General features: G+C 56.3%; 5 protein-coding genes across 5 annotated transcripts; 3 read left to right on the forward strand and 2 right to left on the reverse strand.

Moving 5' to 3' along the window:
* Nucleotides 1-1,648: 1,648 nt before the first annotated feature.
* Nucleotides 1,649-3,529, forward strand: QBC33DRAFT_163646 (uncharacterized protein). Its single transcript, XM_060422252.1, has 5 exons — nt 1,649-1,881; nt 2,008-2,171; nt 2,240-2,499; nt 2,669-2,761; nt 2,851-3,529. The coding sequence occupies exons 2-5, from the start codon at nt 2,033-2,035 to the stop codon at nt 3,439-3,441; spliced, it is 1,083 nt and encodes a 360-aa protein (XP_060287917.1). The 5' UTR covers nt 1,649-1,881; nt 2,008-2,032; the 3' UTR covers nt 3,442-3,529.
* A 1,091-nt stretch (nt 3,530-4,620) lies between these two features.
* On the forward strand, nt 4,621-7,495 carry QBC33DRAFT_565853 (organic solute transporter Ostalpha-domain-containing protein). The gene is made up of 4 exons (XM_060430434.1): nt 4,621-5,113; nt 5,173-5,329; nt 5,435-5,861; nt 5,947-7,495. The coding sequence occupies exons 1-4, from the start codon at nt 5,071-5,073 to the stop codon at nt 7,156-7,158; spliced, it is 1,839 nt and encodes a 612-aa protein (XP_060287918.1). The 5' UTR covers nt 4,621-5,070; the 3' UTR covers nt 7,159-7,495.
* A 775-nt stretch (nt 7,496-8,270) lies between these two features.
* Nucleotides 8,271-16,099, reverse strand: QBC33DRAFT_163782 (transcription factor/nuclear export subunit protein 2-domain-containing protein). Its single transcript, XM_060422253.1, has 2 exons — nt 11,345-16,099; nt 8,271-11,291 (listed from the first exon to the last, which is right to left on the reverse strand). The coding sequence occupies exons 1-2, from the start codon at nt 15,968-15,970 to the stop codon at nt 8,469-8,471; spliced, it is 7,449 nt and encodes a 2,482-aa protein (XP_060287919.1). The 5' UTR covers nt 15,971-16,099; the 3' UTR covers nt 8,271-8,468.
* Nucleotides 16,100-16,492: 393 nt separating this feature from the next.
* QBC33DRAFT_524543 (trimeric LpxA-like protein) lies at nt 16,493-17,601 on the forward strand. Its single transcript, XM_060426735.1, has 2 exons — nt 16,493-17,105; nt 17,181-17,601. The coding sequence occupies exons 1-2, from the start codon at nt 16,704-16,706 to the stop codon at nt 17,367-17,369; spliced, it is 591 nt and encodes a 196-aa protein (XP_060287920.1). The 5' UTR covers nt 16,493-16,703; the 3' UTR covers nt 17,370-17,601.
* QBC33DRAFT_524544 (flavoprotein) lies at nt 17,343-19,753 on the reverse strand. The gene has a single exon (XM_060426736.1). It carries the CDS (start codon nt 19,318-19,320, stop codon nt 17,524-17,526), a length of 1,797 nt encoding a protein of 598 aa, XP_060287921.1. The 5' UTR covers nt 19,321-19,753; the 3' UTR covers nt 17,343-17,523.
* Nucleotides 19,754-20,430: the final 677 nt, after the last annotated feature.

Consider the following 20,430-nt stretch of genomic DNA (forward strand, 5'->3'; position numbering starts at 1 on the left):
TACGAAGCGAGGCGACGGTGTAAAGGAGACATTATCCCATGATGCCGTAATCCGCAGCAAAGAGCAATGCATCCTCGCATGTACGGATACACTCCGAGTCAATGGCACAGAAAAAAAAGATGCTTTTCCTCCGCATCCAGGTGCCGCGGCGTGGGGGAGGGAGGGTGTACCATCCATATTAGTGCCTCGTGAGAGATCGAGATACGAGGTCAGGCCACTTGAGACTGTCTAGGACTGGCTCCCCCGGTTTGCACCACACGAGGTAACTCTGGCCTTCTGTCAGACTGACACTAGAAGCATTGGGAGAGTTCAAATGTAATCCAATCCTCAGAGTCAGTGGTCAGGCACTTCTTTGTCCGTGTGTCTGACCTGGGTCAAATCTGGGGGTTGTCAGCCAAATATCTTTTCGGAGGACTAGGACATCAAATGCAGCCGAACAGGGGACCCCGGCCCTGGGTGGATGGGAAGAACCCAAAAACAGCCTCCATCTAGGTATCCAATCTCCAATATCCGCAGCATATGTATTATGTACAAATACTGCAGACGACTGCATACAGATTAGGTACCTACTGCGTAATCAAAGAATGCATTTGTGGGGGGAAGGAACTTACAGGTTTGACACTGCATTCTCAAGATTGGCCCAGCATATCAGAAGGGCGTTTTTTCTCTCTTTCTCTCCCATTGCTGGCTGCTGACCTTTCGGCTTGCCAGTGGGTACAACCGTCATCTTCCAATGCTTCGTCGAGAGTTGAGCTCTTCAGCGCGTTGCAGTCGGAGAGGAGAGTTGCTCTGGCGACTGGGATTTCCACCCAGGAGACGATCATGTCTAAATCAGGTTACCTTGGGTCTGGTGTTCCTCCCTCCAGCGGCTCATGAAGTGATTCGATGTACAAAATACATACCCTTGGGTCCTTCGTAATAACGGGACCATCCCAATTCACCTAACTCAACCCCTGCTAGCAACAGATTCAGTGACGACATTCCACCAGATTGTGCTCACTGGAAATCGAGTGACTGGGATGCACCCCCTTTAATCGGTACGTACCGGGTTCTGATTTGATGATTTGGTGATGCCACATCCTAACTGTGCTGGAGGCTACCCACAGGGCCCAATCCACTTCCCACGCTACACAGATTCCGGTTTGTGTTGGCGGCAAGCTTTTCACTGCGTCTAATCCGTTTCGTCCTGTGCACACTGCAACCAGTCCCTGAAGAACTGACCCTGGTCAGACAGGTACTGTACAGTACGAACCACCCCCTGTTAACTCGCCGAGGTGCCAGCCTCCTCCCACTTGGTCGTCTTTTAACCATCCCCGCCCCCCGAACCACAGCTTGCTTCCTCACCTCAATTCCTGCCCTCTCCTCCTCTCCTCCGCCTTTTGCTATCGTTCGAGGCAACCAAGCAAGCATTATATCCAGCGGTGCAGTTGTTGGGTGACGTGACTCTTTAATTGGAAGTCATTGGCTTGGCCCCTGCTGCCCAGCATTCCTCACCTCCTAAGCAATTTCCAGTTCCCGCTGTAAACATTTACATTCTCTCCGGCTTCCGCGTTGCCTCCTTCCGCCCCGTCGAGTTTCTTTTCTGTCCTGTGCTGTCCTGCGTTGCCTTGCACTCTGCACTCTGCAGCTGCCAAGCCAAGCCGCTTTTCGTTCCCCAGATCAAGACAGTCCCCATCCGATATTTCGGTATTTTTCGACAGCTCCCGCTCCACTGCGTTGGACACCTCCGAATTTGGATCCTGTTTGCTCTTACGACCCTGAGTAATGGCCCAGGCGTTGCTTGCCCCAATTGCCGTTTTCTAAGAGCAGCTGTGGTGAATCAATGGGCTGCTGAGTGGGCCGTCACCCAGATTCCCTTGCGTGACACCCAATTTGGGAACGGTGCGTAACCAGATTTCTTCGTTGCTGGCCATATTACAAACTCGTCCACCCTCATCGTCGATACTCTCCCAAGCCCCCTGGCTGCGTGCCAACATTTACGATTTAAATCTCACATCGAACTTGCAGTTCCTACTCGCACGACCTCTGCGCCATGGCCACTTCACGAGGGGCACGCCATGCCTGGCTCTATCTTGCCTCGGCCGCCCTGTTATGGACCGCTCTGGTAGCAGCCAAACCTTCGATACCGATGGACTATTGTGCCAGTATCAACACAGCTTCGATGGGTGCCAGTGAGTTTCATATCATTTCGTTTCTCTTGGCCATGGGCCTGGGCTACCTGCTGACATCTCCCATCCAGACAGCAGCATTTATCAGTCCGACGGCCTCTGTTACCACTTCTGTGAGGGCCAATATGCCCTTGCTATTGTCCAGGAGAAGTCGTGTTGGTGCTCCGATTATATTCCCGGCAAGTCGTCGCAGGTGTCGACGGACGAGTGCAGCAATTCCTGCCCCGGTTTCCCCGACGATGTCTGCGGTGGAGATGGCCTGTTTGGATACATGACCCTGAAAAAGCCCGCTGCTGGCACCGCAAACACAGGGTCCACGACCTCCTCTTCAGTAAGATAATCGCTCCCTTTTTGAGCTGACAAGCTATCCATCCCTTCATTGCCCTTCTTCCTCTCGCCCTTTTCACCTTTCCTCCTCCCTCTTCTCTTCTCTTCTCCTCGTTGTCCATGAGGAAGCATAGAGCTTCACAGGCAGCTATGTTTAACCGGTCTGGAACCAGGTGAAAGAGACTGTTAAAACTGAGACGGTGCAGAGCACTGTCCAGGATACGATCACTTACATTCCACCTTCTGAGCCTTCCACTACTTCTTCTGTATGGCCCTTCTTTCCCAGGGTGCTTCCTATTGGATCTTGAACTTTACTCCTAATCTTTAACGCGACCTTTACTGACTCGGAGTCTAGCGTCTACCAAACACGAATCCATCGCCGACTGTCTCGACGGTCACAGCAGACGGCACGGTTCGGACCGTCACGGTCACTCCCACCGCGGGCGGCAACTCGCCCAGCTCAGCCACCTCATCGTCTAGTTCTAAAAAGGGCCTGAGCACCGGAGCCGCCGTTGGCATCGCGATTGGCGTCATAGGCGTCTTTGCTGCTATTGCAGCAATTGTCGTCTGCCTTTTTATTAAACGGAGGCGACAGCGACAGGCCGAAGAGCAGGGAGAGTTTGACGCTCCTAGTCAAAGAGGCAGTTCTTCCGGCATGATGGGGACGCCCAAGACCGGCGAGATGTCAGAGAACCGATTCGCCGGAGGGTCGGATGGGAGGACTATGGCCGAAAGTTGGGAGAACAGTGCCCAAGGCAGACGGCGAAGCACTCTGATGCCTGTTGATCCTCGAATGGACCCCTTCAACAAAAACATCTACAACCGGGCCGAGAACAAGAGCCACGAGAGCGTCAACACTCTCCGAGACGACCAAGATTACTCTAGAAGAGTCCACAACCCATCGAGGGTTCTGAGGGCAACCAATCCAGATCCGGATGCCGATTGAAATTCCACTTACTCTTGTCTTTGTGTCGAACAAACTTCATAAACTATTTTCACGACGTACACGAATTTTGTTCCCTCGCCTGACCGACAGGCTTTGGATCATTTTTGCATCTGCATTTTCGAGATACCACGATGGCGTTTTAGAGGACAGGGCATCTGGAGATCTGGACCGTCTTTCAAACCAAGACAAAAGGGATGTCGATCACAAAACGGACAAACAGACTCGGCCTGCAGCGTGGTTGTTGTTGTCCCTGATATTGAGAAACCTCGGGGGAAACGACAGTACCTCTGTCATAAATTCTTCTTTTCCCCACCATATTTTTGTTTTCCGGACCGCTCGTTGGATTCCGGGGTTGGTGCGTGACGATTCTCACCATTGTTCTATACAGGGGACCATTGCGGGACATGAAGACCGCTCTGGCTTCTTTTCTACGCAGGCTCGTATTATATGCTCGACAAATCACCTCTGCTCCCACCTCCCGAGTCTGAAAAGGACACAGACATATTTTTGGACATATCTGGTGGGAGCAGCATCGAGGAGCTGCCACGGGCGGCTAAGGATCCTAATGATCAGGAAATTTGTACATAAATAGCACACGCCAGGAAGAGATCGAGAGGGACGATTGACCATTTGCAGAGGGATCCCACAATGTCTGTTGGCATCCAGCGATACAGACAAACAAGCTAGATGTTAGTTGCAATGGGCGGTAGATGGTCCCTGTCCAAGACAGAAAATTAACACCTATTCTCGATCAAAAGTGCGCAAACAACACAACGAACGGAACGGAAAAAGGGGTCCTTCGTTAAGCGATAGCCTTGGCAACGTAGGCTGTGCGCTTCCTTGCAGGTTTGTTCAGCTCTTTGGACTCAGCCGCTAGAAGTGCGTCCGTCTTCCTCGATTATCTACAATAATATATATCCACATCAGGGGGAACCCCGACGGATCGAGCATGGCAAGCGGTGTGTTGTTTTGTAGTTTTCTAGAATATGTTTAATCTGACTTTCCTGGAATTGCGGGATGAGCTGAGAAAGTTGATGATGTCCCTTGTTAGCTTGCGACGGGGCAGGACCTGAAACTTGGGATCATCCGAAATAGCCAGGGGGTCCTCCGGCGTTAGCCAATGGAACCACATGAATCTGCCCCGGTTCGATGGCAGTGCCGTGGCTGCCCTGTAATTTTAGCAGCCAGGCATAAGCCACCACATTGAGATGGGAGGGCGCATGTCGAGCGCCTGCGCAGTCCGACCCCTTCAAGACATGCAAACCGCGCCCAAGCCGACGACGTCAAAGTGAGGGCCGCACGCCGTGACCTGTTTAGAAACCGACCACGAAGACATCCGATCTGGCGCAACACAACACTCATTTCAAGGACGAGTTCGAACGGGTTTCAGCTTGTCTCAGCCCAACAAGATTGTCCCTCAGCTGGCGAGCAGTGCGACACCCCGCTGGTTCCGACCCCGAGACTCTTCGCCGGGAAGACGGATGAGAGGGAAAGGCCGGCAGGTTCACGATCGAGGAGAAGAATAGACTGCGCCATCCCTCTGGGTAGCGCAAGGACGAGCCGACAAGGCAGTCTTCGCCGTCCAGAAGTGAAGCCCTTCTCGGATATGCCCGATACGAGGTCTTCATCATGGTGAACCTGACATGCAACTCGACCTTGGAGGAGATGAGGAGTAGGTGCTTCGATACCAATGGCGCCGATCGCGATACTGACTGCTGTTCCTCCATACAGTTCTCCCGGACTCCGAGATACCCATCGCCGGCCCTCTAACCTTCCACCAACTCGCCTTGGTAATTGGGGCAGCATCAACTCTCGTGGCGATAGTTATGAGCCTCTACCTGATCATGATGCATGCTACACATTACACCAAGCCTCGCGAGCAGAAACAGTCAGTTGTTCCACCTTCTCCCTTCGCCTGTTTTGCCCCCCAAGCTTCCCCCCCCCCACCCCCTTCCACACTCACTCTGCCTGTGATGCTAATGCCCCCCGGCAGCATCATCCGCATCCTCTTCATGGTACCCGTATACGCCACCTCTTCGTTCCTCTCGATACGCTTCTACTGGCACGCCATCTACTTCCAAGTCCTCAGCGACAGCTACGAGGCCTTTGCCATCTCGTCCTTCTTCGCCCTGCTCTGCCACTACATCGCACCGGACCTGCACGAACAGAAGGAGTTCTTCCGCCTCATGCAGCCGATAAAACCTTGGGTTTGGCCCTTGAACTGGTTCAAGAAGTGCTGCGGTGGCCAGAGGGGCCCCTGGCGGACCCCCACGAGCGGCTTGACGTGGTTCAACATCAACTGGATCGGCATCTACCACTACTGCTTCATCAGGGTGGCCATGACCATCACCGCCGTCGTCTCGCAGTACTTTGACAGGTACTGCGAGAGTTCGAACAACCCCGTCTTCAGCCATATATGGGTATGTTCACTGTTTCCTGGACTCCCGGGGGGAAAGAGGAAAGGAGGTTAAATACGCGGACAGTAACTAACACGACCCCTCACAGGTCATCACGATCAACGCCCTAGCCGTGACGATCGCCATGTACTGCCTGATCCAGTTCTACGTGCAGCTGCGCACCGCACTGTCAGAACACTCGCCCTTCCTCAAGGTCCTCGCCATCAAGCTGGTCATCTTCCTCTCCTTCTGGCAGTCAGCCGCCATCAGCGTCGGCACCTCGACCCTGAACATCGTGCGCCCCAACCAGGTGATCGCCTACCCCGACCTCAAAGTCGGCATCCCCTCCCTCCTCCTCTGCTTCGAGATGGCCATCTTCGCCATCCTCCACCTCTGGGCCTTCCCCTACCGCCCCTACCTCGCCGCGGCCAAGCCGACCTTCTACCCGTCCCCGGACCCGGCCCTGGGCCTCCCGCCCCGCGAGAATGAGCACGCCCCCCGCAGCCAGGGCGGCTTCTGGGGGCTCGCCGCCCTCTGGGACGCGCTGAACCTGTGGGACGTGGCCAAGGCCTTCGGCCGCGGCGTCAGGTGGCTCTTCGTCGGCGTCAAGCACCGCCACCAGGACGTCAGCTACCACTCCACCTCGCGCAAGGACAGCGCCGCCGACGAGTCCGTCGACATGGCCGACCTGGACCTGGCCGGCAAGAGGAGGAACAAGGGGGGGTCCGCCAACGCCGCCGCCGGCCTCGGCGCCGGGCGCCCCGGCGCGAGGAGTACGGACCACCTGCCCATCGCGAACGAGTTCCGGCGCAGCAGGTACGGCGTGTTGACGGGCTACGGTGGAGCAGGAGCAGGAGCAGGAGCAGGAGCAGGAGGAGGAGGGGTTGGTGGCGGAGTGGAGGAAGGGATAACGATAGGGCCCGGCGGCATCGGCGGCGTGGGAGAGGAGCACGCGGGCCTGATCGCGCACGCGCAGCCGGAGCCGCACAGCCCCGCGGGCGGCGTGGGCCTCGCCGTGTCGCCGGGCCGGAGGAGGGGCGGGGATAACCCGTACGACTACGACTACGACGGCGGCGACGGCGACGACTACCACGGGGCGCGGCGGCAGCAGCAACGACAACAACAGCAGGACTACGCGTACCCGCCGGCGGCGGCGCCGTACGGAGGCGTGGCCTCGCTGTCGACGGTCGAGGAGGAGGAGCCCTACGACAGGTCGGGGGCGTACGGTGGTGGCGGCGGGAACCCGCGGAACTCGACGCAGATCAAGGTCGGTGCTGCGCTGTGGGGGGCGAGGCCGCCCCAGGAGGGCGGACCGAGGTGACGGTAGCGGGGGACGAAAGGGGCGGTATATTAATGATATACACATTTGCATGATTTTCTTGTGTTTTGGGCCCGAGGGAGGGAAGATGGGAAGGAGGGCCAGGTTCCATATCACGTTTTCTGATACCATTGAGCATCTTATCTGCCTCTGTAAATAGATCTGGCCGGGGCGTTTTTTTCGACGAGGGGGGAGCCGGGAAAGGGGGGCGACAGCGATACCACAACCACTGATGGACAGTTGTTCTGCAAACTTTAGCATTTGTGAGAAACACGGCAACGCGTAATACCGGGGTATCTTTGACATTTAAGTTCCAGAAAGAAGGCTCCTTGAGACCAACCAGCGAGAGGTGATCTAGATAAAGTGAAGTGCCTGACCATGTCGACGCCGCACCTTATTTCTATATCAACCCCTTTTTCTTTGCTTTGTTATCCCCAATCCCAGACCGAGAGGAAAGAAGTAGTACATGTACATGACGAGAACAAAGCCAAACGTTTCCATGTACCAACGCCGTCGCTAAAATACCGATGCCGATGCTGATGCCGAACCTCCCCTTTTCGCTCGTCCCTTGAAAATGCAGCCATACACTAACTCATCCGGAGGAATAACAAACTCCTTCCCGAGAGTGGGAAAAACTACGTCCTCTAAACCTCCCCTTCGTAGATTTTGCGAGTCTATTATCATTACGTGTTGCGAAGCGAACGATCCGTTTTTATCGTGTCCCCATACTTTCGAGAGCAGAGGGGGACGGGCATCAAAGAGGCACGAGGCGAGAAGAAGGCACAACGGGGGTCGCGAGGAATAGTCGGAAGCCGGTGGTGGCCACGGGGGGTAAATAGATAGTGGACCGAGGAGGGCCATTTGTACAGAAAGATTGGAAAGAACAAGTTCCCAAGAGAAGAGTTGAGTGGTGTGCATTCTTGCATTTATCTCTCCGAATGCGCCTCGGATAGGGTGTGTGGTGCGTCGCCATGGGGCCCATTGTTGACATGATGAATTCCTAGTTTTTCTCTTCTCTGCAATTTTTTGGTACCCGATTTTCAAGCAGTCTGGATGATGCCATTTTATCCCCACTCGCCAAAACAAGAGAAAAGTCGTACACGCCGCGGGCCAGTATAGAATGCGAAGAATGCTCCGTATGATCACGCTTGCGACGCGGCCGCTGCCATGATCATCAACCCACGCGCATCCCCCGGATGATCAGTCTTTGTGGACAGCATCGGGGACGCTTCGAGGTCCACCTTCCAGTGCATCTGCTCTCCTCCATCGCTGTCGAATAGGCGAGGCCAAACACGAACGAATATATGGCCTCATCAACGCCGCTGCCGTTTCTCCCTCTCGCTGCCCATCAAGCCAGAAGCCTCTTCGCTCCTGCGCTTTCTGCTCCGGCTATCTCGAGTCGGTTCTCCACGATCGTCTCCGGGTCTCGCCCTCGAATCTCGGAACGCTCCTCCTCCCGCGCCGCCACGTCCTCCACCGCCTCTCCCGTTAGCACCGTAATCCTCGCCCCGGCCACTTCCGCTCTCCCCTCGCCCACCCGGGCCATCACCTCTATGGCTCCTATGACTTGTCTCGCGATTGGCGCCCGTGAGCTCGCGACCACCTGGGCCGGGAAACGAGTCCCGATTCGCCCCACCCGACTCGCGCATAGACCGGCGAGAAGGACCCTGCTCTCTTTCGGCATCACGCGGATTGGTCGATGGGAAGCCTCCCGGAGCCGAGGGACCCTGTCTCCGATCCCGGAAGTCCCTTGGATCCTTGGGCTCGCGCTCCCGGTCCGGGTTACGCTCGGGGCTGTTGCGGCGCGACGGTCTTCCGCTGCGGTCGGACCGTTCTCGATGATCTCTACGGCTGCTGACACGCTCTTGATCGGCCCAGTCGGGATTGTAGCCTTCGCCGTTGGGCCCTCCTCTGCTCTCCCTGCTGTCTGCGACCGATTGGATTGGCTCCGTGTACCGCGGTGGTCGGTCTGAGTTGGTCTCGCGGCGGAGAGGGTCGTGCCGTTCGTGGACGGGTGTAGAAACAGGAGACGGGCCTGCAAGTACCTGGGCGTCGGACCCAGTGAGGCTCATCCGTGACCCAACCTTGCGGGTGTTGCTAGATCCACGAGTACCCACACTTGACATATCAGCCTGGGCTTGGTTTAGTGTGCTCTGGATGCCACGCAACTGTCTGTTGCCACCAGGCCTCATCCTCTCGTTCGAAGACGAAGGGCCAGTGGGGGTTGGGACATCCATCCCAGGAGTGTTGGGAAGACTTGAATGTGCAGGAAGACGCGAACCAGGGGCCCCGGAGGGGAAAGGGGGCCGATCGGGCGTATTCGAGGGAGGCATGCCGGCGCTCCGAGAATGTGAAGGAGGCCCGGATGTTTGAGGCTGGTCAACAGCGCGGTGTGGCCGATCGACGTGGCTATCGGATGCGTTGTTGACCTGCCGTGGACGATCCGGACGACCATTTGGCGGGGCTAGTGGGACAGCAGAGTTTGGCGAGTTCAGGTTGTTGTCGAACTGGCCTCGCCTTGACCGGGAGGATGAAGGACCGGTTGGCGGAGGGCGGTCAGGGGAGGGGGGCCGATTGGCATCGGAAGCGAAACGACCATCAGTCCTCTGCGGCGGCTGAGGTGGCGGAGGCGGCCCATTCATGGCGCTGCTGACTCTGGCCGAATTCCTCCCCCGGCCTCGCGGGCCCGACGGGATGTCAGCGACGGATTGGATCGGATTCAAACGTCCGTAATTAGGGTCCTGCTGGCGTAACCTGCCATGCTCCGATTCTGCTGGTCGAGGCGGTGGGCCGCCGTGGAAAGGAGGCCCTTCCGTCGCCCTGTCGCTGGGTCTGTCGCCTTCCCGCTCAGAGATCCTATTTCCTTTGATATGGGAGGGCGTGGTTTCTCTCTGGGTATCCCTGCCGGCGCTATAATCCGAATGCCTGTGGCGACCGTGCCGTTCGTCCCGTCCCGAGTCTGGTTGATGTCTTGGAGATTCTGTCCGAGGCGGCCGATCGCGGCCCGCATCTCTGGGTGATCGCGTTGGCGGTGAATCTCTAGACTCGGCGAATAAAGCAGCGGCTCGCTCAGGATTCATGAGCTCTGGGCGATCGTCATCGAGAATTCGGGGTCGTGGCGCATCAGGTGGAGGCTCATGAGGACCAGGTCGTGAGGACATTGTGGCCGGCGGAGGCGTTGCCACATGCGAGTCCCGTGGAGGAGCCCTGCCATCATGGCCGCGAGTTGCCCCGCCACCTCGACTCTCCCTAGGGGGCCTATTGTCGCGGTCTTGCAGTCCATGGTCATTCCAAATTGGCGGTTCAGACCTGGATGGCCAGTCTCTCTCCGACGGGCGGCCAGAGTCCCTCAAGGTTCCCTCCGCAGGCCGTCGATCTGAAGACCTTGGGTATTCTTGCGGCCGATCAGGCCTCTCGGGCCTGCCTTGTCGCTCAGGTCTCTCCGGTCGGTCTGGCCTCTCGGGGCGAGAGCCATCGGGGGCGCGATAATCCCGCGGGTCGCGGGGTTCGCGGAGTTCACGCATGTCTCTGGGGTGGGGTTCGCGAACTTCCCTGACTTCCCTGACTTCCCGCGGGTCTCTGTGGTGGGGTTCCCGGGGCGCCATTGGCTCCCTTGGGGCCAATGGCTCCCTCCTGTCGTGCGGCCTGAACTGGTTGCCAAAGCGATTCGCGGGCAGGCCCGGGAAAGGCACATCTGGTCTGTTAGGAAGGCTCGGTCTGTTTGGAAGGCCGTGGCTACCAGGGGCAATTGTAGCAGGCTTGTTGAGCTCCGAGCGGCCCGACATGGTTGTGACCGGTACCGCAGCAGCTGGCTTTGGAGTGGAAGGTTTGCTAGAGGCAGTAGTGGTAGCAGTGCCGGAGCTCGGCTTGGTAGGAGCTGAACTTCCGGTGTCCTTGGGTAGTTCTTTGGGGGCTGCTGTAGACTCCCGTTTATCCTCGGTCGCCGGTGCGGTGCTCGGTAGTTTTGACTTATTGTCTCTGCTGTCTTCGACTTCGCCATCCTCTTCATCTGCGGTGGGCTGGCTCCGTGCTGGCTGACTGGGCTTGAACTCTGGAGCAGTAGGTCGCAGGTTGGCGGGCGTGGCTGAGGCCGAGGCCGACGCCGACGCTTTGGGTTCGTCTTTCGATCCCGCAGTCTTTCGAGATGTTAGTTTGACTCTGGCGCCCTCTCGTCTCGGGGCGTACTTACCGTGCCGGGTCTGAAGGCCTGCACCAATATACATTTCGGCTTTCGCCTCTGCAGCTCGGAGAAGGCTGTCTGGGCAGCGACTGAGAGGTCGACCCGCTGATGGCCTTCCTCCCCTTCGGAGACATTCTTGGTTGCGGCCTCACGCTCGGTAATGGTCTTGAGTTGCTCGAGGAGCTTGTCGGCCATGAAGGTGATTGCAGGGAAGAACTCGATGACGGTCTTCAGCACCGTGATGGCATTCCTGATGTGCATCCACTCCATGCCACCAAGGCAAGATCTCAAGGCAGTGTTGAGGTTCTTATGCCAACGAAAGAGGAGATCCCGGAATGCATCGTGCTCAACGAACGCGGTTGGTTTCCCGTCGTCGTCGCATGCGGTAGAGAATCCCAGGTAGCTTCTGGTCTTCTTACCGGACTTCTCCCTCGCCCCCAGGGCCTCCTTCTCGTATGCCTCCTTGTCGCCATGCCATCGTGACAGGTCGCCCAGGATACATTTGATAAACCTTGCCAGGTGTTCGGCTTCGCGTACTGTGCATGTGAATATCATGGCCCGAAGCCGATTCTGGTTGAAGAATCGGTCATACAGAGACATGAGCTTGAAGTTGGGCGCTTGGCTCTCGTGGAGGAACTTGACCATTCGGAAGCAATACTCCGAGTCGATGGCCGATAGATGTAAGCGCGGAAGGATGCACTGCTCCAGGATTGTATCGGAAGTTGCATTGGCCTTGGTCATGCTCCCCGGGAACCATGCGGCCGTCTCCCGGGCAAGCCTGACTTTGGTTTTGTGGTACCGCTCCAGGTGACGTTTGTTTTCATCGTGAATCGCCTCCGCCTTGTCCAATAACTCCCGCTTCTTCTGATCCTTCCTGTTCATTCCGTTTCTCGACATGTCGCTCCGATCTTTCATGACATCCTCGGCCTTCTTCCTCAGCTTGGCATGTTCTGCCTCGTAGCTGGACTGAGGCAGGGTGAGATCACCGAGCTGCAAGGACCAGAAGATGACATAGAACTCTGGGCTAATCCGCTGCCAGATATCGGCTGTAGGGATCAAGGTTGGCATAGCCTCGATGACCGGCTGAAGGCAATCCAAGAGGGGGTCGGCTTTCCGGCCGTTTGCTGTTTGCGAGGGTGCGCTCGGCTCCGCCTGTCCGTCTTTGCCATCGGTATCGAGAGCCATCTTGTCCACTATACTACCCCCCTCAGCGGCATCTTGCTTGGGCTCACTACTAAGAGTCGGTGCTCCGTTGGCCTCCATCGAAAGATCTCCATCGGCATCCTTGGCGGACGCCGCGATGGGCGACTTTGGATTCATCATTTGAGAGACGAGGCTAGCCCGACCTATCATGAATGCAAGACTAGGATCCAGGCCGTAATCTTTCATGAGTAGCACGACGTTCGGGACGAGGGGGTCAAACTCGTCAGGGGTCAGGTTGCTCCGGAGGAGGTCGAGGTACTGAACCAAGACCTGATGGGTGTCGTCCACCATGGTAGCCAAGAATTTGATGTGCGCTTCCGCTTCGGGTATCTTGTAGATGGCAGACTGGCGATACTGCGCGATGTTGACGAGGAGCGGCCCCGCAAGCTTGGTTCCCACAAGCGCCCTCATCAAACGAGAGGCGCTTCTAGCGGATTCCTCTCGTCTGTCGCCGAGGTTCTTGAGGGTTTCCCTGCGCAGAATGTCACCTCCGGTCATTGCTCGCAGCTGGGCATCAGTGAAGTCGGCATCTGAAACGACTCCTCCCATGGACGAGATGAGCTCCGTCAGGATGACAAGATCGGTCGAGTTCCCTTTGTAAAGCTGGTCGTTGACGTACTGAAGAACTGGAGTCGGGTCCATGACGGAATAACGCTCGAAGACCTTCCCGGAAAACTTGGACAATGCCTGGAGCCACTTGCTTGTCAGGAGCACAGATGATTCCTGAGTCCTGCTTCTCTGCTTCCCGCCTAGCGAGCTCATCAAGGACCAGACAAGCACATCGTATCCAAGGTTCGTGAAGTACTTGGCACACTCGACAAACGCCTCGATGAGGTTGCTGTACGACTCGATCTGGTCCAGTGCGACCTTGAAGACGATTCCGGGGGAGGCATAGGCTGTCTTTGCCAAGGTCCTGGCCATTTGATGGATGGTGGTGAGTGATAGTCGCTTCATCGTGCTCAGCGTCTCCAGTCGAGTCCGCGCGAATGCTTTCTTCATCGGGCCGAGGCGAGAGATTTGGCCTTCAAACCACTCGGCGTAGATTGTATATCGCACATGAGTGGGATACTGCTTGAGCAGGTCCCACACCGCACTGACAGCAGACGAGTTCGAGCCCGTCAGGCTTAGAGCAGGGACGAGCAAGCGGCGCAGCAGGTCTTGCCAACGGGCGAGGTTCTGGGGCGATTGATCCTCCGCCAAGCTCTTATTGCCGATGCTGACAAGCTTCAACAGCAATGCTGAATCCTTGCCAATGTTGACACCCGAGAGATTCAAGAATGTGCTGCATAGGGTAAAAATGTCGTCGACTGTCTGGCAAACAGGAACATTGTCGGCCCATTCGTCCCAGTAGAAGCGGTAAGAGCTCCCCTCGTTCGTATCGGACTTGTCCGGATATGGCCATCGCAGGGGGCGTTTCGGCGGGGGGGTACCGAGTTTGACGGTGCCCTTCGGAACCCCTGTTTGGTCGATGTCGGGCATCTGCTTCGGAGGGCATTCGGGGGATGCAGTGCCGATTGGCCGGCTCTGTTCGTAGACTTTATCGACGCAATGGTGGAGGATCCGGTGGATCAAGGGCAGAAGCTCCGGATAAGCCTCGGGAAGCCAGTCATACCGGCCGAGTATGAAAAGAGACTCGGGAATGGCACCGATAGTGAGCAGGCATTTGAGGAGATGTACTTTTTGATCTTCGGGCTCCGGCAACCTGGGCTTGGCTTCTGCTTCTTTGGCTTTCGTATCGGCCTCGGCCTTGCTCGCGCCGGCTGGGTCGCGGCGGGCGGCGATGCTTGATACTGAGGGCATGTCATCTGGTAGAGCGCCGGCCATCATCAGCGCATTTGTTGCGCCACCTGGTCGATTCGCTCTCTCCTTCTCTTCCAATTCCTTCAACCTGGCAACCCGGACGTTTTCCATGTCTTCGTCAAGTGGCCATAGGTGAGGCCACAAGTCGGACAGGGAGATGAAGCCGACCTTGATGAGCAAAGCGGCGAGATACAGGAGATTCGCTGGAAGAACATCCTCGGCATCCCGGGCTTCCGAGTTGTAGAACCGGAGCTTGAACCCGAGGAGTTGGGCAGCCACACGGTTGCCGGGGAGAGGGAGAGTTCTGGTGGTTTGGATCCATTGTTGCTCGGTGTCAGCATCGTCGTCGTCGGTAACGGCATTGGCTCGACGAATATCATCCGCATCTGCCACTTGTCTTCCGCCCAGCTCGAAGAATGCGTCGAGGTGAACTTGCCGCGCTCTATCCCAGAAAGCGATATCGCGCTGAAGTCGCTGCTCGCTAAGAACCACCTCATCGTCCCCATCTGGCAACCAACTGTACGACTCTGGCAAGGCCCACAGGGGAAGACCACCAACATACTTTCTGGCCGAGTGCCGGATCTGGCTGCGCGGCCACCAAGAGCTGATGCGGAGGAACTTGATGAAGAATCGGAACTGTTTGATCAGGACGGCAGCAAATACGTCCAGAGTGACATCTAGAACCCGCCCAACGTCAAGGTCGAAAGTCCCAATCAGCCCCTTGACCCTCTCAAAGGTGGCCTGCACCGTCTCCGACGAGGGTGGCTCGGTACTGCTAGTGGTGAAGAGCTCGGTGGTGAGTTTGGAATAGCCCTCGCTCTCCTCGCGCAAGAGATTGTAGTTCGCTTGCCGATATAGAAGGTTCGTGGATAGACGAATACCTACTCTCGAGAAGGTGCTCCGGATCAGACCCATCCTTTCCAAGAGTGGTGGATCGAGGACTTGGCGCATCAGCGTCGGTGATATCTCTGTCGCCGCCATGAAGTCGCGCAATTGGGGCCGATATTCGCTAGATTCGATGTCTATCGAGATGGTGTCGAGGAAGAGGGTGGGCGGATCGAAGGCAAAGGAGTGGCCCTCCTGCTCTGCCGGCTTTGAGCCAACAATGTCCTTGACGATACGCCCTGCATCATTGCCAGCCAGTCGCGAGTCAATGACGGCATGAATTAGTTCCTGGAAGATTATCGAGAGTTTGACGGTATCTTCTTCACTTTGGGCCTGGATGCCATGGTCGACCACCTCTTTCCGACCACCCTTGGACCATCGGCTAACGCGATCATCGGTGATGACGGTATAGTCATAGCCAGACTGTATCGGCGAAGGCAAGGGGAAAGAAGGGGGAGCCGCGGGCGCTGCCGGGACACGGGCGGCAGTTTGGGAGGAAGCGCTCGAGGGCCGTGGAAGGCTCGGAGAGGCAGGCGCAGGAGTAGGAGCTCCTCCGTAGGTTTGTGACGAGTCGCGCCGGTCGTTTCTTCGCGTTGACCGTCCGCCTCGGCCGCCTCGTCCACCGCTATCTGGATAGCCTCTTTCATGCTGTCCCAAAGTTGTATCCCCGGGTCTATGCGGCGAGGGCCGGCTGGGACCTCCATCGCTAAGCCCTCTCTCGGCCCTCTTTCGCTTGGGAGCCGGCATGTTTGTTGTCAAGTGGGGGGACGAAACGGAGCGCGCATTTATTGCAGTGGGGGACAAGGCACTGCAGCAGTTGCGAGTTATCTCAAAATAAAGTGGCGATACAAATGCCCTTGATGTGTGATCGGCACTTTTGGAGATGGATGATATTGAGGAGGTGGAGGTGATGGATGAGGGTCGTGTGGCGAGGTGGTTTGGTGAAACTGTCAAGAGGGGGAATACACAAAGAGAAATTTAAGTAGAGAGAGCTCGGCTACAAGCATCAAATGCTGTTCGACGTGCTGAAAAGAGTGACAAAGAAATGGGAGAGACCTCGTAGTGAATTTGGCCAGCACTCGTGGCCGTCGATGGCGAGAGTTGGAGCCTCTTCACCTGGTGAATGCCTACCTTACCTCCTACCACCTATCAGAGTTTGAGCGTCTCTTTACTTCTCTGATTGGTCAGCGCGGCTAGTGTGGGTTCCACATCCGCGTCTTGACCCTCGTCTTATCTTTCTACCGAGCCGCGAAGATCAACCGCTGATATCATTCATCCAGCGTGAGATTTGTTTTCTTTCCTTCTTCACTGCCTCATGCCTGTGGATCCGTGATACCCAGAGCTGTAAGCTCTCCCAATCGCTCACCGATAACGGCGTCCATGCCTCTACATCATGCAATCCTGCCGTCGACCTCCATAGCATAGATACATACCTATCCAAATCTGTTTCCGTTGCCCAGCAGCCGTTTACCTCTCGGCCATGTCTTCCTCATCAGCCAAACGGCACTCGATCCTCCCATCCATTTCCCAAGCCGGCCCCAAACCCCCCGTCCAGTTCTCATCCTCCATCACCATCGCCGACTCGGCCCTCCTCACTGGCTCAAACCCCATCACGATCAGTTCAGAGAGCGTGGTCCACCCACGCGCGAAACTCGATTCCTTGGGCGGAAGTATAAACGTCGGCAGGCGATGCATCATACATGAACGTAGCCTGGTCGGGGCTATGGGGTCTGAGGGGAGGATAACGGAGAGAGCAGTCACCCTCGGGGACTACGTTACCGTGGAGGTCGGCGCCGTGGTTGAGGCCGGCGACACTGTTGTCGGTGAAGGCACAGTAGTAGGCGTTGGATCCAAGGTTGGGAGGGGTGCCGTCATTGGGAAGGTAGGTCGTCCCCGGAAACCCGGCTGCAAGTGGCGATGAGTCGACTTGGAAGAAATCTGGCTGACATCGTGGCAGTATTGCACCCTCACCCCGCGGACAGTAGTTGCTCCGGGTGAAGTAATTCCCGACCTGACTGTAGTGTACTCGAATGGCATGCGCAGGTCGGACAAGAGAGGTGCTTCGGCGTTGAGGAATAAGGGGCAGGCACGACAAATCGAGGTTTTGAGAAAGATAATACCCAGCAATCCAGCTAAATTTCAGTGACCTTTTGGAGTTCCATTCGTTTCCCTAAGCCTACTAGGTTGCTAGTCTGACCTATACCCATTGACAGGTGGGTGTTTAAACCAGGCGCTCTCGGAAGTGCGACCTGAATGTATGTACCTGATCTGGAAATCGCAATGCGACATGTCAACTAGCCTTACAAATGTTTCGTCTTCATCCACTCACTCATCCCCAGCCCTGTATTTAGTCCGTTCTCGGCCCACCATCTCCGCACCTTAGTCTGGTCGCCCAAGGAGTCCTCCAGGGCCTCCTCAATCTCCATTGTCCTGTACTCAACTCGCTTCCCTTTCCGTCCATCCATGCCAGGCAACTCGCCATGGGTATATTTCTTCCACCAGTCCAGCACCTCGATGTAGGAGTGGAATGTTGGGTCGATCAGCACCCCCGAGTCGAACTGGATGCTGTCGTCTCCCCTCAACTCCCGCCAGAGCTCCAAGACCTGGACTTGGCCCCAACGACTGGCCATCTTGCACACATGCTCGTGGTGGCCAGCAGCAATCCCGCTCTCCTCCCACCATCGAATGACCGCTAGCTGGCCCCATTGCGCAGCACCAAGCAGCGAGCGGCCCGGCTTCAATACGATCGACGGGTCCTGGAGAGACGCCTCTCGCCACCACGTTAGGACATGGAGGTGGCCCTTTGAACTGGCCTGTTCGAGAGCAGCCTCGGTGTATTTCAGCGGCAGGCCGGAGCGACGCCACCATTCGAGTACGCCGACGAAGCCCTTAGCTGAGGCGCCGTTGAGTGCTTCGGCATCGTACTGTTTGTCGAGGAATGACGGCGAGCGAGCCCACCAGTCCAAGATGTCTATCCGGCCGTAGTAGGCAGATGCCTTGGTCGGAATGATCCTGCCATCGAACCCCTTGAAGATATGCGGACAGTTGGCCTCGATGTAGGATAGCACTTCTAGGAGGGCGAACTTGAATATCAGGTGGGTAGCTAGTGCAGAGAGGTCGTGGAAATTCTGTGGTGCAGCAGCCAGCTTCTTGCAGATGGCAGTGGTGTCGGCCGTGAGCAAAGTCCACTCGAGGTCGTGCATGAAGACTTGGAGGGGGTCCTTCGGATCTTTGGGTTCCAGCCGCCATCCTTGACCTGTCGGCATTTCAAGGTTTGTGAAGACACCGAGAGATTTTGCCAGTTCCCAATCGTTCGTGTATTCAAAGATGATGCTCCAGATCTCTGGGGGCAGGGTTGATTCCGCCTTCGGACCATAGGTTGTGAGGGTCGACTGCTGGATGGCAACGTCGACGTCATGGCCCAGCGATAGGAGGTCTGCCTGATTCTTGATAATGCCCACGACCTCATTGAAGGCGTCCCAAGTGACGATACGCTTTGACTGGTTTCCGTTGTAGCGCCAGAGGATTGGGGGCATGACCCTGACCCAGTTCCATTTGCGGTGCAATTTGCTCATCTGACGCTTCGTGACTGGGCTATCCCACATCTGTGTAGTCATGCCGGGAACCAGGAGGATTCTCTTGGACGCATCCCACCCTCGTAAGACCTCAAGAACCAGATTATCCGAGATGCCATACATCATCTTGGCCAGGGTGTCTACATCGAGAGGGGCGAGCACTAGAAGGTCAGCCCACTCGACCAATTCGAAGGCCTGGTGCTGCGCAGCCTCGATATCTCTGGTGGTGGGCCCATCTGCCCAGGGACCCTTCTCCAATGACCGGTTCTGCAGCACAAGGATCTCTTGCGCAAGCCGATGCGTCATGTCGTCGACAATAGCCCTTGTTGTGATTTGCGGGTCCTTGGAGAGCCGGACGGCAATAGCCTGGGCGAAGGCGACATCTTTGGGCCCGTTGGCTGCGACAAGGAGCCGCAATTTCCTCGGTCCTTGAATCTCGTTTATGGAGGTAGTCGACGCATTATTTCTCAGGCCCAGGGCATCGCTGGCCATAAAAGAAGAACCTGACGCTTGAGACGCCATACTCTCGCACCTGCCACTATACCTGTTGGATGGCTGCTCAGTGAGCGACCCTGGGTAGCGCGTAGTGAGAGAACGTCTGCCTTAAAATTGCTTGTTGGCAAACGGATCAATGGGGCACAGGTACGGAAAGTGCCGTGAACTCTGTAGCCACTGGTGAGTGGATGCCTAAATAAGGCTGGCGGCGGTGACACCTAAACGCCCAATGTGATGGTGTGCCTTGGGCGGCGATGTTGTGGAACAATGGCTTTTAAGGGATCGATCCCTTGTGGTTCCCTGTCCTCCAGTCTCTGTGACAGAAGTCCAAATACTATAGGGCATAGATGGTCGGATACGAAACTAGGGAGAGATCAGGATGTTTTTGGAGAACCTTTGAACCAGATTGTCGGTGAGGATGGATGATCAGTTATACATGTTCATGAGGGCCTCAATTGTGTGATGCTAGTGATACTTAAATCGTAGGTCCGTGCCCACTTATGACCGTATACATGGTAGGCGGAAACTGTGTATCACTGTGCCACCTACATACAATTGTGGAGTCATGTCCCCAGCAAACGCTGTGTCATTGGTTCTTAGCATCCATATATGCATTCTGGACCCAACGTCAAGGTGCAGGTATCCGGAACTATGTTTTCCTCCCAAGTTGTGGCCCATGTCCTGGTTTGCGATTATCTAGACTCCCATTGGCGGCTCTCGGCAGTTCGACTTGGCGCATGTCGATAGTGGGTGTGGGTTCCTGATGCTCAACGACATCCCTTCGCTTTCTCGTACGATGCTGCACTTCCGGGCCAACCAATAGGTTGGTCGCTGCTCCGTAGACGGAGATCTTCTTCCAGAAACGCGGAACGGTGTTTCTTGAAGTTCTAACCTGCTTCATCGGTTGGTACCGATGATTCCATCCATATCCATTCCCACTGCCCCTATATCCCTGTCCGGGGGTTCTCGAATATATTCGTCTTCTGAAGGTCAAAATCGGTCAAGACTGCTTGCCCCCTGCCTGTCAGATTCCCAAGCAATGCGTCCTCTTGTGTGACAGGGACTCCCTTCATCTGAACCTGCTGTTTAGCACCCATGATGTTGGTATTTTCATGCTCTAAGTTGAAGATGCCGAGG

This window comes from Phialemonium atrogriseum (genome assembly GCF_030411735.1).
Source record: "Phialemonium atrogriseum strain 8032-3 unplaced genomic scaffold QBC33scaffold_2, whole genome shotgun sequence".
NCBI classification, from domain to species: Eukaryota; Fungi; Ascomycota; class Sordariomycetes; order Cephalothecales; family Cephalothecaceae; genus Phialemonium; species Phialemonium atrogriseum.

Excerpts from the sequence above, each read along its gene's own strand:
- QBC33DRAFT_565853 (XM_060430434.1), top strand. The coding sequence starts at position 5,071 with ATGGTGAACCTGACATGCAACTCGACCTTGGAGGAGATGAGGA. Across the intron at positions 5,330-5,434 it reads AAGCCTCGCGAGCAGAAACA|CATCATCCGCATCCTCTTCA; the intron begins GTCAGTTGTTCC and ends GCCCCCCGGCAG. Across the intron at positions 5,862-5,946 it reads CCGTCTTCAGCCATATATGG|GTCATCACGATCAACGCCCT; the intron begins GTATGTTCACTG and ends GACCCCTCACAG.
- QBC33DRAFT_163782 (XM_060422253.1), bottom strand. The coding sequence starts at position 15,970 with ATGCCGGCTCCCAAGCGAAAGAGGGCCGAGAGAGGGCTTAGCGATGGA. Across the intron at positions 11,292-11,344 it reads AGGCCTTCAGACCCGGCACG|ACTGCGGGATCGAAAGACGA; the intron begins GTAAGTACGCCC and ends ACATCTCGAAAG.
- QBC33DRAFT_163646 (XM_060422252.1), top strand. The coding sequence starts at position 2,033 with ATGGCCACTTCACGAGGGGCACGCCATGCCTGGCTCTATCTTGCCTCG. Across the intron at positions 2,172-2,239 it reads CACAGCTTCGATGGGTGCCA|ACAGCAGCATTTATCAGTCC; the intron begins GTGAGTTTCATA and ends TCTCCCATCCAG. Across the intron at positions 2,500-2,668 it reads GGTCCACGACCTCCTCTTCA|GTGAAAGAGACTGTTAAAAC; the intron begins GTAAGATAATCG and ends GTCTGGAACCAG.
- QBC33DRAFT_524543 (XM_060426735.1), top strand. The coding sequence starts at position 16,704 with ATGTCTTCCTCATCAGCCAAACGGCACTCGATCCTCCCATCCATTTCC. Across the intron at positions 17,106-17,180 it reads GGGGTGCCGTCATTGGGAAG|TATTGCACCCTCACCCCGCG; the intron begins GTAGGTCGTCCC and ends ACATCGTGGCAG.
- QBC33DRAFT_524544 (XM_060426736.1), bottom strand. The coding sequence starts at position 19,320 with ATGGCGTCTCAAGCGTCAGGTTCTTCTTTTATGGCCAGCGATGCCCTG.